A 17,324-nucleotide genomic window follows, 5' to 3' on the forward strand; every position below is an offset into this window, starting at 1 on the left:
GATGCGACACAGCTTAATAGCGGATTTCTTGGGGGGCTTACAGAGAAAGTGCTGTTTATTCTAACATCACAAACACGTAGCAATTTCTTGAAGTATCTAATTCGAATTTTAGTTTCAATAAAACTAATACAGATATGATATAAATTGTAAAAGAAACATACCAATTAAAATATTGTCTTGTAGCATTGTACCAAGGAAGCTAGCACAATTACGTCTTCGAATGAGAACGATTATGACCTAAGTGCCGGTACGTGGGCAACCAGAAGAGTGGATTTATAAAGTGTCAATACTATTTGATAGAAATAATAATAAGTTTTAATTTTTGTTTTAGGTAATTGAAAGAGATCGTGTAACTTGTTCTTTGTCTATTTTTTAATCAGACAATTCTTTAAACCAAGTTCAATTTAATATGGTTTTATTGTCAAATCTTTACAGGAAGGAGCCATGTCGGGAAGCGTGGCGACGCAGTTGGGGCTCGGCGGCGAGTGGAGGCAGCGCCGGGGACGACCTCTGGCCCCTGCTGCAACACCACTACGAGTACATCATGGACAACCAGATCATAGACTCTTGCAAGGTTAGACATTATTGCCACCCAATATTAAATTAGAAACAAATCTAGATACGTCGGTTGAATAGATACTAATATAACTTTGTCTAATTACTAGCGAAACCCAGGATATTAACTTTCCTACTTTTCCTATATAAATTGCTGCGGCATTGAGGCCTCTCGCTGGGAATCTCTCGCTGAAAGCAGATCTGAATGGAGACGGCATGTACATGAAAAAGTACATGCCTATGAAGATAACAGGAAAATAGAACTAGACCTCAAACGCGACAAAATAAAAGCACGTCCACCTGCTAATATAACATACAATTATGTAAATGGTACACTCACTTGCGACACATGTGGTCGCACGTTTAGTGCCAATATTGGGTATGTTAGTCATGTGAGGTCGCATCGCAGGCTTTAAATATTACCTACCAATAAACAACTTCAAGAAAGCTAAGTCACTGTAGCCGAAAACGGCTGGGTATATATATATATAGTAAAGAAATTTGTTATAGAGACAGTTTTCCGTCCTATGATAAGCCGTAGCCTACTTTTAAGTTTACCCCTTGAGGGAGTAAAATAGGGAGTGAAAATTTGTGTTATTGTAGGTACTGTTTTATAATCTTCCCTCGAGTAAAGCCGTAGGTTCAACTAGTTCACTACAAAGTAAATGAACTGTACTTAACCAAATTAGATTAATCTCTAACATAAAAATGTCAATATCTATAATCATATATAAGATGTATCTTTATAACATGCATCGTGTACGTTTAACACCAGGCTCATTAAGAAGTATACTCAATATTAAAAAATATATTTGTAAATAACTTCTTCCATAAACTTAAATCGTGTTTCAGCCTGCCAATATAAGTGACAAAAAAAAAAATGTCGTAGACACTTGATGTTAAGATTATAGTATTCACAATAACCTCTATTATACCTTTTGTCAGGCAAATCTATTTCATTGACCTATATTCTGTATTTAGTGATGACTAAGATATTTTGGCTTAATGATTTAATATTTATCAATTTTGACATTACTTTCTTCTTAATCTTTCTACTCATGTTGTTGTAATTGTGTGTTAACGTATTTTTGAAACAGATATTGTAATTGTTGTGACTACTTTAAAAAGCTTCACATGTTAGCTATTTTCACATAATTGTTTTACATTTGTCATTAAAACATGTAGTAGCTACTAGTGGTCCTTACATAAATAAATAAATAAAAAAAATAAATAAATAAAAATGTATATTGTAAACAATTAATCATTAAAATATATTACAGGAGGCAAACGGCGAGCTGTTGTCAAACAATTCGTCAGTATTGCAGAACGGGCCTCGACTCCTGAACCCCACCTCCGGCTTCAACCGACAGTGGTCGTTGAGCCAGCTCATATCCGAATTCACCGAACTCTGCCAGTGGCTGACGCACGTTCAAGAAGAGATATATTCTAGTCCAGAAAATCTATCGAGCAGGAAATTAAGAATGGTAAGCAAGATCCTTTGTTTATTATTTTCATAGCAAATCATTTTCTTTATTGATTTGGAAATTTACTTAGTAAAACTGTTTTTAATATTCGAATTTTTTTTTGTAACATTCAAATTCGAACTGTTACAAATTGTTAATCATTCATATTTACTGGTAAATAAAAATAAAAGACTCTGATATTTTATTGAACGATACAAAATTAATATTATGTTTAATTTTGATACACAACGACACCATTGAAAACTAGTATACTTTATACATAATATATACAAGCATTATTATTATATATGTACATGATATACGTCTCAAAGTATATGGCAATACATAATGTGTATTTTTCGTGATGATTCCAGAGTCGTATGTCGGAGTTGGTTTCAGTGGAGCCTCGACGCGCCAAGTTCATAGAACAAGCCTCCGCTATCCTCGAACGCATACCAGAGGCTGCAGCTGACGTAAGTACATATAGGACTAACTGCGGCATTCAACTTGATATGTAAAAAACCATTGCCCTCGTTCTCCTTTAATGCTTTGATCTTATTCTACAATTATGCATGTTTAATCCGATGTGATTTAATTCTTATTTTAAATATATTATAACTTAATAAGCACTTATTTAAGAAATAATTCTTGAGTAAATAAAATGATTGTGAATGAAATGATGCGAATATAATGATATGTATAAAATATAACATGTATATATAAGCAGTGTTAATCTAGTGTGGGAATTGTTCGAATTAAACGTAAAAATTCGGTCCTACGGCGCTCATTCTTTCCGAAGTTATGTCTTTTCAACCAGCAAAGGACCAGCATAACTGACTTTGACCGACCTTTTCCAATACAGAGAATAGATGAAGTTTTATATCTTTAAACCTCATACCTCATAAACCCTCACTTAAGCCCCTATTTAAATTATTTTTAGTTGAAGTTGATGGAAACGTTTAAATCACGCGATGATTACGTATTACAATAAATGCCTCTGCACATTACTGAAGAGTACTTGAATTTATACTCTATTCAAAATATATAATACTTCTATTTTACGGTTTAACATAAATGTGTGTGTGAGTGTATTAGTTTTACCCAAATAACCCCATACATAACAAAAGGGTGAATTAAATTGCTTATTTCGGCCTTTGAAATTCGAACTTGCTCCGTACCAAATTATATCAAAATCAGGATAATAGTTTAGCTGTAAAAGTTTTACGTACAAACTGATAAAGTTTCATTCGTATTAATAAACGAAACATAATATTTGTATAGATTAGATATTAGATAATGTGCATACATGGGTATTTATATATATTTATTTAATAGGTGACGTGGCGGGTCGAGCACTTAAACGTAAAGTGGGAAAGTCTTCGCTTGCTGCTCAATCCGGAGAAACCGAATAACGACGGAGACTGTTCCGACACTGTTGGTTAGTGCGCCATTTTTAATATATCAACAACAACAACAGCCAGTAAATTCCCACTGCTGGGCTAAAGGCCTCCTCTCCCTTAGAGGAGAAGGTTTTGGAACATATTCCACCACGCTGTTCCAATGCCGGTTCGTGGAATACACATGTGGCAGAATTTCTATGAAATTTGTCACATGCAGGTTTCCTCACGATGTTTTCCTTCACCGCTGAGCACGAGATTAATTATAAAGACAAATTAAGCACATGAAGCAGCGGTGCTTGCCTGGGTTTGAACCCGCAATCATCGGTTAATTTGCACGCGTTCTAACCACTGGGACATCTCGACTCTTTTTAATATATCATGGCTTTGTATTTCGCATAAAGCTACCTATTTGATGGGAACTTTATTCGGTGTTTAGTTTGACTGGTCTCTCACCATACGTTATTGGTTAAAGAGCTTATGATTGATATCTATTTATATGAGAGTCGGGATTTACCATTGATTGGAATGCTTATATCTTAACTGACGATTGCGGGGTTCAATTCAAGTTAGTACCATTGAAGTTTCATGTGTTCATAATTTATCTCGTACTCGGCGATGAAAGAAAATATCGTGTGAAACCTGTGACTAATTTCAACGAAATTTCTCCTTCAAAGGGAAAAGAGACCTTAGTCCAAAAGTGGAAATTTGTAGGCTGTACATGTATGTGTATATGTACATATATATCTTTATAGGTAGGTGGCGCTTTCTGATGATACTGGCCACTTTTACCCATAGACATTGGTACTATCAAAGTATTAGATCTTAGGGAAATAAGAAGTTCCCTTGTAATATTACATCGACCCACTTACTGTCCAAAGCGTAATACAGTAATACCCTACTTTCATTTTTTTTTTTTATGGTATAGGTTGGCGGACGAGCATATGGGCCACCTGATGGTAAGTGGTCACCATCACCCATAGACAATGACGCTGTGAGAAATATTAACTATTCCTTACATCGTCACTGCGCCACTAACCTTGGGAACTAAGATGTTATGTCCCTTGTGCCTGTAGTTACACTGGCTCACTCACCCTTCAAACCGGAACACAACAATACTGACTACTGTTATTTGGCGGTAGAATAACTGATGAGTGGGTGGTACCTACCCAGACGGGCTCGCACAAAGCCCTACTTTCATGCTTAGCGATAGAATAAGTGATCATCAATTGAAGGCAGCCATATAGAAAATTCTCATGGCTGGTTTGTATAACGCTCCCCCCAAAAGATACTAAGCTTTCATGTTTAGCGATAGAATTAGTGATCATCAATCGATGGCCGTCATGTAGAATAATTCTCATGGCCGGTTTGTATAACGCTCCCCCCAAAAGATACTAAGCTTTCATGTTTAGCGATAGTATTAGTGATCATCAATTGAAGGCAGCCATGTAGAATAATACCCATAGCTGGTTTGTATAATACACCTTCGCTCTGCCCGCGCAGACTCAGCGCACGAGCTGCGCTGCCTGCGGCGCTGGCTGCACGGCATGGAGGGCCGCCTGCCGCCGCCCGCGCTGGGCGCCGCGCGCGCCGCGCCCTACCCCGACCTGATGCGCAAGCTGCGCGAACACCAGGTACGAGCGAACCTTTTTTCTATCGCTGGATAAACGCAACACGCGCTTTCCCAACGTGATGTAAATTGTAGATGTAAATTGGAGGGGGGGGGGGGGAGTGGGACTCCCCGGTTTCCTGAACACCGAGTGCGTCAGGTCCACCGGGTTTACCCACTGAGAAACTAGCGGTACCCTCACCGTCTCTCGGCGTGCGCCACTTACGCGTGTTACCGTGGCACGCCGCGCTGACCGCTGGGCAAGCAATGAAGACATGTTGCTTGTCTTGTAACATCCTAGCTGTATGAACTCTATGTAACATTCTAGCTGAAGCTGCTCTATCTTATGCCGTCTCCCCTCTATCTTATGTTCTTCCACGGGATCTAGATCCATACCGGTTTTATAAAAAGGTTAAGTGGTGAAATCGTGACGAGATTATAGACAGAATTACGTTCGCATATATAATATGAGTATATCAGTGCCTTTTCGCATAACGTAGTTAAGGTAAGTAGGTAAAGTGAAGTTTATGCAATTTTAGTGCAAAGAAATTGTAAATATATTTCGGAATATCCAATGTAGTTTATGCTTTACTCAAAAACTGTATCTCGAAATTGACAAATGCTAATTCTATTCTTCTTTATGATCTGTATATAATATTATGTTGAGTGTTGACTCACATACTATTATATCAATATGCTTTAAAAACAAGAATTCACTCACTGAAAGATAATATTTAGCCTCGAGAGTCCATGAAGAATGAGTTATTTACGATCAAGTTTCTAACTCTATAATGGCAAGCTATTCTATTGAAATACTAAGACATTTTATTGCCGATACTTATTCTAATCTATAAAAAGTTATTAATTGTTAAATATATTAATCGTTAGAAAAAAGTTAAGGGATAGTTACATTTCTTTTATGTATAAATAGTCATAACTTTGTTTTATATACACGGATTCGCTTCAAAAATGCTTTTGGATGATAATTCTTAAAAAGTCACCTTAAAAAATCTCACGATGCGTAACGGAATACGGCGATAAAGGCAAATTCAACCGCAGTGTTGTTTTCGTTAAAAACTTTCATCATGGCTACCAATATGCTATATATTTTCATTTTTAGTTAATATATTTAGTTGATTGATATTGTATAATGTGGTGACTCAGGTGGTGTTCCGAAATAATGTTTGTGTGTCCGCGTACATATATCGAAGAAAAAACTTTCTATATTAAATTCGATGGAAAGATTTTATTTTTATTTGAATGAAAAACTTATATAAATAATAACATAGAACGTGTTCTTATGTAAACGTTGTTATTGCTTAATAGCGTAGAATTAACAATACTTTAATTAAAATACCACAAATATAACTAAAGAATTGTGAGTAGGTAATTAATTTTACTTTATGCTAATTCATGTGAGCTTAGACGTTTTATACAAAAAATATATAATTTATTTGCCTTGCTCGCTACAAAATGTACTAAAACTATAAGGTAAACAATGGTAGCTGTACATAAAAGGCTTAAGTCATATTTTGAAGAACTATAGCCGGTGTGCATAAAATTAAAGAAGATTCTTGTTTGCGATTTACGAAATTGTTAAAATTTAACTAAGAATTTTTAGATAGCAAACAAAAGTAACTGGCCGAGTAGAAAGCGACGTTATGGCTGTATACAAAAAAAAAATGTAAAACGTGCGAAAAGACATTGTCAGCTTAAAAATTAAATTAAATCCAAACAAAACCGGTCATAGGATTCGAAATTCAAATAAATATACAGTTAATATATTCGTTATAACTTCGGGCATGCTATGACGGACGACTTGTAGTATCTAGCTTCCTTGATAAATATCTGTGTAAGATTGGTCGGTAAGAGTTGAAAAACATGCAGACTAGAACACGCTTTGCTCTAGATCGAGGGAGACGACGGCAGATGATATAGTCGCACTGCCGTACGTACAAGCGAGGAGTGCATTTGGCACTCTCGGTCCATTAAAGTAGGTCCCGGATTCCTGTGTGGGTACAAGTACCTTTAAAAAAAACGAGGTAACTATATTTGTTGTTGTTGTTCTTGAAATGATGACCTTAATGAAAGAAACAAAAATAAATATACCGTAACGAAGATAACTTTTTGTTTCAAATTCAAAGAACTCGATACAATAAGATGTAAAAGGTACAATTTACATCCTAAACGACACATGTATTCGATTGTCTTTCTGAGTAGGAGTAGGAGAAATAATAGAAAATACAAATGCCTTGAAGCCTGCAATAGCTGGGATTCTATACTAAAACTAACTAACTCTCTAAAACATACTATACCAAAGTATAAATATACATTTATAACATGTGTAGTACACATGTTATAAATGATTTTATGTATATTTGTTTGAGCTTAATAGAAGTTGATATAGCTAGGCCAATCTTGTTAGATTAAATTGGTGGTAGGACTTCGTGCTAGTCTGATATCTGGGTAGGCAACATCCACTCACCAGGTATTCTGTCGCTATGTTCTGATTTGAAGAAAGGGTGAATGAGTCAGTGAAACTACAGACACAACTATATCATCTTAGTCGCCAAAATCAGTGGCGCATTGACGATATAAGATATGTTCACCATCTCTAACAGCGCCAATGTCTGGGGGGGGGGGCGTGACCACTTAACACCGGATTAATGTTGTCTTAAATTTTCGCGATTATTACACATTTAAATAAAACTAATTATAAATCTAATAAGGGTAATCCGGTGTTAAATAAAACTAATTATAACGGATGAATCGCGTATATTAATTATTTTTATCATCCCGACGTTTCGAGCACTTTACAGCGTTCGTGGTCACGGGTAGACTACCCGGGATGATAAAAATAATTAATATACGCGATTTAAATCCGTTGAACTAGTTTTATTTCAATGTGTTATAATCGCGAAAATCTAAGACAACATTAGTAAGTAGTTTTTTCAAGGAGAAGACATTTATGCCAACCTCTCTGTTGTAACTCTTCACTTTAAAACACTGCAGGACATCAGTTTCTGTATCGATCTACTGGATGGCCAATGTAAATACAGAAATACAGGAACGACTGCTAGGTTTTGCTAGTACATTTTAGACATACGTTCATAAAACATACGTTCTTGTTATGTTCTGTCTATAGTATACTCAAGGCATCAATTAATTGTGCTTAATTACAAACATTTTTTTTAACTACGTTCTAAATTGAAAAGTTTGTGTGTTCGGAAGTTTGTTACGAACGACAGGCCCATTTAAAGTTGACTATGAGACATATGATAAAAAGAGACCATCGTTCATTTATTTCTTATTTTTTTTTAAAACCACAAGCAAAACTTGATGACGAATACAAATTGAAATGTTTGAAGTATGGCAAAAATGGTTTTGGTTGATAAAAATGGGATTGTTTTGTTATTATAAGAGGTTCATACCTCTTATGATATGTTCATATATCAATATTGTCAGGTATTAAGTTTGATTGATATAAACTTATCATTATCATTTTGATCTGATGCTATTTGTATATCTTAAGTATTTACATAGATAGCCTTACTTCAAGATTTCTAAAATCAATTTCTTTCAAGATTTTTTTTTTAACTTATAACAAATTATAAAACTTAAAATGAAGACTGTAATGAAATCATAAAAAAAAGTTTAAATAGTAAATGTTTAATAAAGTTTTTGTTTTTACTTATTATAATAATTCATTAATGACTGATGTGTCACACTCCGCTGGATAATTCTAAAAATATCAGTTTAAGAAATAAATTAAGATAAATATTGACATATTGCAAATTCGTATAAAAGGTTTTTGTCTATTTTATTAATTGATATCTATCAGTATCTATTCTATTCACTATTTATGAATATTTCCAATTGAATTTATTTATCGTAGTGTTAAAAAACTATACCAACTTCCAAAGCTCATAATAGTTCACTTATATGGTAGTTAACTCTTCTTGAGTTTATCTCTTATGAGCTTTTACTGTCTTGATGATTGGCTAGCTTATAAGGCTGCAAATCTTGTATTTTTTTAATACATCCCCTAAATAAACAAATAATATCGAGTGTTTATATGAAGAGACTTTTACCTTAAAAGTAACATGTGACTTTTTTAAATGATCCTTATTTTAATTTTAGTAATTAAATGTAAATGATATGCATATTATTAATTTATAGCGACTCTCTAATTAAGGCGGATTTTAAATATCAAAGATAATGTTTCGAAAAAGGTAACCTACGTTATAACGTTATCCAAACTTAATCATCATATCTTTTTTTGGTACTTAATGTTTATTTCAAAGTGACTCAAATGTATACGCTATTTTTCCATTACCAAATACTTTAAATATGATAATATTATTAACACCAAAATATAAAAAAGACATATGTTTTATATAACACCTGTTAATTATTTCATTTCTCATTACCTAAAGTGAGGGCTATTAACATAAGCCCTTTCAATACCAGGCCACAGGAATAATTTCGAATGACTGTTCCTAATGGGAATTCTTACGTCTGTCTGAATACAAAGATAAAGCTAACTGTTTAACTGAAATTGACGACTGCTAGAAAGGTATCTCGTAGTGGCTGCTAACGGTACACGTGAGCGTCAGAACAATGTGCATACACCCTAATGAGCGTTATAAACAATGATGTAGAGATGCCCTTAATTAGCATCGACTCCGAAGTGAGAGTGCTTTGTTTCAACGAGCTTATCTCGGATCGCTCTCTTTTGTCCGATTAAATTATTATATTCGCACGTGAATGTCGGTATTACCCTTTCTTGTTAGAGTTTAATTGAATTAAATGAAATGCTTTGTTCTTCTAACTACACTATAATAATATTATGATAATGTTCGCTTTATTTTAAGCCGACTACACAATTTTTTTATCAATTCGATCTTATATGTTTACAGTATGTTTCGTGATAATTTCTCTTCTGGAAAGTTATACTTCGATTGGTTCAAAGTTCATTCCAAGTCTATTAAAATCCTCCCCTAAGAATGGATAAGAGTTTTAATCTAGCAATGTTGTGTTAATTAATGTTGCACGCGTTTTAAGAGTCGGTTATCAGGTGCTATGCATAAAAAGTAACATTCGTACTAAATTTTATCAAATTCGGTACGGAGACAGATAGATAGAGAGACCGACAGTCGTATAGATAGAATAATCGACTTCTGCATTAATAATATTAGTTTACATTTAATTATGTATATGTTTGATATAATTGCTGATACAGACGGCGAACTGATTTGTTTGATTATTTTTATTAGACAATTCTCTGATAAGGGTAGAAATAGTGGATTGGCGTTGCGTTATATTTCAACACGGGTCCTCAAAAGAGTATTTACTAGCTTTTGAATTTATCTTTTTTATGTATTGTTTGCATTAAAATCTAAATATTATTAAAAAACATACAAGGTTTTCGAGATAAGACTGAACGCGGATATGCCGGGGGCATTGTTAAAACAACGAAATGATAATCTCATTATAGTGAATTACGATTAATAATCGTCGTAATTATGACACAATACAATCATGTATCGACTTGTTCTGTACACCTATAATTACTTCGGTTGTGATGTGAAATGTTTGATTCGATAATTGCGCTTTGAAAATTTAAATATATATTTTAACACCAAAAGTCGTGAACGCGAACTGAAGGAGTACGATGAAATGAAAGTAGTTAAGTCGATAAATAAAAATATATTTACGTAAGCAAAAATAGAAACAGAACAAATCCGTTATTCGCGTTCAAACGTTCTCCGTCTCATTAACTATTTTCATCATCACTCGATATGACTGAAATCGACTGATAGTTAGTATGATTGACTAATGGGAAGTGTCGGTTCCGCAAACTTTCTACTCGATTGGTCGTGCCTCGTGCGGGACGTCAGAATAGACCCCCACCACTCAATCTGTGTGACATGCCCATCTATTATCTAGACCGGGATCGTTTCCTTAATAATGCCTTAATGCGGTAATATAGGCGTAAGAAAGTGAAACCGTGAAGTCTATAGCTAAACTATAGTTTAGTATATTACAGCAATTGTACGCGTATAGACATAACTCTATATAACATGAATCTTCGTATCGTAACAGTATTGTGGAGATTATGCTATACACATAGATGCTATAAAATATCACGTATTTTAACGGTCGATGTGATCTATCCTAACGACTTGTAGAGTATAGTCAAATTACAATATTAAGGCAATATTCACTTTCATCTTTAAGTTTTATGTGTAATACTCGAAGTTAAAATTTAAGATGGCTTCGAATAAAAAGTTCTGAAAAGGGACTAACTAAGTTGTAGTTAGCTATTTATAGTCAAAACAACTATAAAATCAATAAATCTATCAGCTATTTAACAGAAGTGTCGATTTCCAATGACACCATATGGCTAATTTAAGTTTGCCTTTCTGATATAAATAAAAAAACGGAACACATTATGCACATATAGTGCATAGTGTACATTATGTGTTGAGCTAAATTAGCTAAACCCAATTGCTACAATCACAACTTCGTGACAAACATAGTTTCTATGCTGGGTCATGCCTTGTGCACTCTATGCAATTCTCAACTCGTTATTGGCGAGTAGGGTTTCCATACAATTTATATACAAATATAAGAAAATAGTTTCGATGCTTTAACATAATCTCCATTTGTAAAACATCGAAGCAATTTTTTGCTAAATCATTTCATCGTCTAAATAGACTAATCAAATTCACGTACGCCTACATAGCAATTATTAAGATATAATTAGTAACAAGAGGCAATTTGATCATTGATTTGAACAAAACTTTCTTTTAAATCGTCAGTTGGACCCGTCAAATGACATAATCCATTTTATTCTTTTTTTAAATTTTGTCAAACTGATGACTCGGGTTTATCGAGACCAAAATTATGATTTTTAACAATTTTAAACATTTTTCTCAAGAAATATGCACGAAAACGGTATCATTTAGCGGTCGTGTTTCTCATGTACCCTTATATCAAATCCCTAATGTTTCTGTCAAATTAAGAATGGCAAATCTTATAGCTAATGAAATTTGTCAAAATGAAATAAATATTTCCTACTATAATTAATGGTAACTCTACTTACGGAGGCTTACAAACGACCCGTAAATCATACTGACGTGCGTTATGGAGATTGCGCACGGTGAAATACTGTAATAAACCTTTGTTAACTAGACGTCAAAACTATATAATTTTCTACGTAGTCTTAGGTCGCTGCAGCTTACCTTTAAACTATGCTTAATATATATATAAACTTCTTGGTCCTTAAAAAGAAATGCAGATAAAAGTAAAAAGTCTTGGATAGAAAGTCGTTGAAGTTGAATATTTATACATATATTAAAACTGTAAGAGTTCCGTGTTCATGAAATATGTATACTTACGTTTATACTTTTTTGCTTGATGTAAACTTTTGCGAATAGAAAGGGAATTGTTATATCAAAATTAATATATTAAATTATATTTACGTCTATACTATACATATATTTATATGTAGTCTATTTAATAATAATATGATTTGTATGTAGCCAATGCCAATGAAGGTAGGAAAAAAGATAAACAAATAAAAAGGTATACGTAATTCAAACGTTTTGCTAATAACTACGATACTACTAAGACTGTATGATAAATATATATTTATTTATAATGCAACACTAACACTTTGCACTTACTTCTTTTTTCCACTTTAATTTTTAAAGTTCCGATAACAGTTTCTTCGACGTTCAGAATTCATTTTTTTTCAATTCATAATGAAACAATTAATCATAGATTAATTTATCTCTACACCAATGATATCACGTAAAATGGCTGCCAAATGTTGTTTTTTTTTTTTTTGGACTTTTTCCTTTTTTTTTTTGGAGTAGACTATACTTGTAGGCATACTTTGACTTTTATGGGAGGTGTATTTATATGTAGGTATATATCTCTTGTTGTAATGTTTATTTCGAATAACTGAAATTTATTTTAGAATATTTATTTTATTAAAAAATGTTATTGTGAATTATTTACAATAGTTATACCTACATGTGTGTATGTCGAGTGACGGTTTCTGTTATTTTCTTTCTCTATTTTAATGTTTTACAATACGCGACGTACGTCTACATATGCGTATTTTACTTATATTGCACATGTGTTCCCCTCCTCTTGTAACCTGGGTTCCCTCAAACGAAGCGTGAAGAGGTAGAGTATGGCGAGGGAAAATAACGCAGTTAATTCTGTATGATTGTACTGGCAGTCTTCGCGTTTGACACTTCACTAGCACTTACCATCATGTGGAAAGGAGTCATATGGCCTACACTAATACAAAAAGTAAAATATATATCTCATACTATTCTACAAGTCCATAATACCCAACGTCTTACCAGTTTCGCCGGACCCATTAAACCTATCGCATAAATAAGATATGCTTGCCAATTTATAATAAAGCTAAACACTTTAGTCGACATTTGCACATTCGGTGGTCTCGTTTCAATAACAATCGTATCAGCATCTATTCTATTCAAAGAGTTACGTTGCAATAAATCAAGATTTAAACCGGATCGATTATGTCGAATCGAATGCTTATATCGATTTTGAATCAACGCTTTCCTGTAATTAAAGCATTAATATTAGGCGATGTTAGCCTTAAGAAAACAAACAACCTACTTGGTAGTCGAGTGATTAATGATATTATCGATGTGTAAGATCTGCCTGTAGTAGCCAGCTTTCGCTCCCGCGGGCTATCGAAGATTTGTACAATAATTATTAACATGAGCCTCACGCATGTAATTATTGTTTGTTGTAATTGCAATTTGCTTACAAACAACTAATTATATTATAAAGCGTATAAGAACGAAGAACACGTTTGTTGATCGATGTCAGTCGATTTATTATATCGCTATGTTATTATATAGTCGAATATATTACCATTCGAAATATATAAGGAAGTTTTTACTTAGTTCATGAAATATGTGACATTTTAAAATTGAATAATCACGAAAATGTCGTTAGAATTTCAACAAATTATAAATTAATAAAGCGATTTAAGCGTTCTAAGCACGCTAATCGATTACTTTATATGAAATATGGTATAAGTTTAAAAGTAAATTGACTATAATGATCTCCGCATTGGTGCCGCCGAGTTCCGCAAGGCACCGTTCAGTCAGATGTAGGTGAGTGGCAGTCAATAATTCTCTCGTGTTGTCGACGTGCGATACTATCTTGCCCTCTGGTAGCCACGATATGAAATGCAGCTGCACGCTCGCGTTTGTTACAATTAGCGCTTAAATATATTATTACTCCTGTCGTCTATAATTCGAAAGGTATTCGACCATCTTCCGGTAGTTTATTCAACGTTATTAAACTACTTATCTATGCAGGATGTATGAAACTGAGGATGTACATACGCCGTTATGTTGCTAAGATTTTCAAAGCAATGTATACGAAAGCAGATCCACGAGTCCGTCAATAGGAGAGTGGGGTCGTGGGTTATTTACTAGAAAAAATTCTGGACTATTCACGATGGTAATAGGGAACTATTAAGATTATATATTACAGGTTTTAAATCTAAGTAAAAATTCAAGCAACGTTTCGATCCTCAAGGGAACTGTATAAATGAACAAATTGAACATCAAAAATCCACCCGATTCCATTACCAACGAAGTTGAAGACTTTTACGAAACTGATTGTAATGACACGATACTACGATTTGCAAGTGACACGGTCTATTTAAACAAGATTAAGAATTGATTGAAGACGACCTCAGAGAGCAATTCTACTAAGTTATAACGGTTATGATGAGTTCCCGATTCCATTCCGATCCAACTTTGAATATTACTAACAATAATAAACCTCAGTTTAATGGTAACTGAGGGTCAATTCCACTTATCTATAAATGCAACATTACTATCCCGATTGTATTATGATCTAACTTTGTTTGTAGCGAAACTGAATGCTTGTGTGTAGAATAGGAAAATGACACGTTAAAGATATTTTTTTATTCGATTGTGATAAAGTAACAATTTTTAGTAGCATTGGCGTTCTATTCAAAATTAAGAACATCATCTGATTGAGGTTACGTCAAAAAAGTCCTGAACGTACATGGAATATATTATATATAGAATATTAATCTGTAGTATTTGATCTTGCTATTACTAGAGTCTGTGCAAGTGCTGAGAGTACTTACGCCGTAATAACAAAAACCAGGTAACGGAAACGTGTGGTGAATTCTCACCTATACTGTTTTTAGTACATTGGGACTGGGGTTATAAAATATATAATACACAATAATAGTAATCATTTGAAGTCCCTATTCCGCGGTGTTTTGGATATCACGTTGAGCAACATTGATTAATGCTTCAACTATTTGTGGCTTTTTAAATTTATGAATTGTCATCTTATCGAAATCGAGATTTTTTCATAATTGTATTCAATCAATATTTTGTAGCATGTTTATAATACCTAGATAGTGTAATAATTTAGTGAATAGGTATTCTGATTTGGCGTTCATATAATATGTTTGTATAATTATACATAAAGCCGCTAATTAGGCGACGACTAACAAAAAAATAAAACTATATAAGCTACTGTGTGTATAAGTGTTGCTGAGAATTTGTTGCCGTAATTGTCTTCTCATGTCATATTCATAACTGAAGGTTGTCTTTATTTTGTAAATAATTGCTTTTTTTTATTCGCCCCGAGCTACAAAAATTATCTTTTCGCAAATTTAGAAAGCACCGTGAAAGCGGTTCTGGTACTGGTATGCAGTATTCGATAACGTAATATGGCAAAATTCGCCAACAATACTCGCTCGCGTTGCCGAAGGCGATGCTATAAAGTCGGACGTAGAACTGACGATGGAATTTATTGTGGCAAATGTGCAGACCACCACGAGTGGTACAGTTGTTCAAGTTACACATGATGAAAACGATATGTCTGCGGATTCATTGCACGAGATTCCTCAAATCGTATTACTCTCTTCCTTGTCCTATCTGTGGGAAGATCTTGAAGTCACTTATAATTTAATAGTGGTACTTTTACAACGTTACTAGTAGTCGCCCTCGGTTTCGCTCGCGTTTTAGGGGTTGATTGGCATGTTAGACAAAAAAGCCTGTATCCGTTCTTGGAGTTCAAGTTTGCTTCATACCAAATTACATCTAATTCGGCTCATTGGTTTAGTCGTGAAAGAGCGACAGACAGACAGAGTTACTTTCCCATTTACAATATTAGTATAGATTTTTATATATTTTTAACACACAATGACATGAAATGCACCCTTGTCGCATCAATATCCCTGTATAATAATATTATTCCATAAAATGTTTTCCAAAACACGCTACGTGTTTTGATATAACTTTTATAAAAATTAATTCAGTGTTTATATAGCAAGGCTTTAAAAAAACACATTTCGCAATTTCTAAGTAGACATATAGTGTAGGTCAATACTTGCAAATTAATTGAAACCAGTTCCACCAAACCGATTAAGCTGAAATATTATACTTACTATTGGTATTGGTGACATACAATCTTGCGTACTTAAATATATTTGCTTTCCTTTTTTAATTAACATATTTCCTTGTCGCTTCCATCAACCTTCTCCTCAAAGAAAGAGATGGCTTTAGCCCAGCGTTGTACTTTTGCAGGCTGCCACTTCTTGCTCCCTTAGGTTTTTGACATTAGCGTGATATGTCGTTTAGGAACTGTTTTATTTGAAATGCACGGTTAATGTTTGCCATTTATAATTCAATTTCCTCCAGTTAATGTATTCGGTTTCTACTTATCGAAGTATTATATCCGAATACATGTTTGTTAGAAACGAACCCCACTCTGAGCTTCAATTATCGCCGCAACGGTCGTATCTTCATCCCATCTCGGCAGCGGGTGAAGGGTCACCTTGCCTATACGCTACCCGTCACACGTTGCCCTTTGCAGTTTACTTGCGAACACTCGCTTTTCGCTTACAATTTAAACTTTCACTTAATAACAATATTTGCCTAGGAGCTATACTTCACTCAAATCTAATTTCTCTTTTGATGCTTTTCAATCTGATAATTACTTCTCGCTGCTGGATTTGAACCAATCAAGTTTTAGTTTGTATCAACTCAGTGTCTAAACTTCGTATAGCCAATTATGTATTGATTTAGGACAACTTGTTCATCATATATCTTGTTTAGAAATGACGTTTGAAGAAATCGGTAATTTAAGCCCCGAGCGCGTCATCGTAATTACTGTATTTTGTCGGTCACATTTTATTACATATAAGTTTAATAACTGTTTATAAATTTAACTCTGTAAAAAACATAT

The 17,324-nt window shown here is 33.9% G+C and overlaps 1 protein-coding gene across 7 annotated transcripts in view; it reads left to right on the forward strand.

Annotated features, from left to right (window-relative positions):
- The window catches only part of LOC124539041, a 240,393-nt gene that overhangs the window by 91,376 nt on the left and 131,693 nt on the right, over positions 1 to 17,324 (forward strand). For all 7 annotated transcript variants that reach the window (XM_047116358.1, XM_047116360.1, XM_047116359.1 and 4 more), the window contains 5 exons: positions 436 to 574; positions 1,836 to 2,039; positions 2,393 to 2,491; positions 3,354 to 3,456; positions 4,919 to 5,049. In XM_047116358.1, the coding sequence (XP_046972314.1) occupies positions 436 to 574; positions 1,836 to 2,039; positions 2,393 to 2,491; positions 3,354 to 3,456; positions 4,919 to 5,049 (676 nt within the window). The remainder of the gene's footprint in view (positions 1 to 435; positions 575 to 1,835; positions 2,040 to 2,392; positions 2,492 to 3,353; positions 3,457 to 4,918; positions 5,050 to 17,324) is intronic.

Source organism: Vanessa cardui, chromosome 21 (genome assembly GCF_905220365.1).
Source record: "Vanessa cardui chromosome 21, ilVanCard2.1, whole genome shotgun sequence".
NCBI classification, from domain to species: Eukaryota; Metazoa; Arthropoda; class Insecta; order Lepidoptera; family Nymphalidae; genus Vanessa; species Vanessa cardui.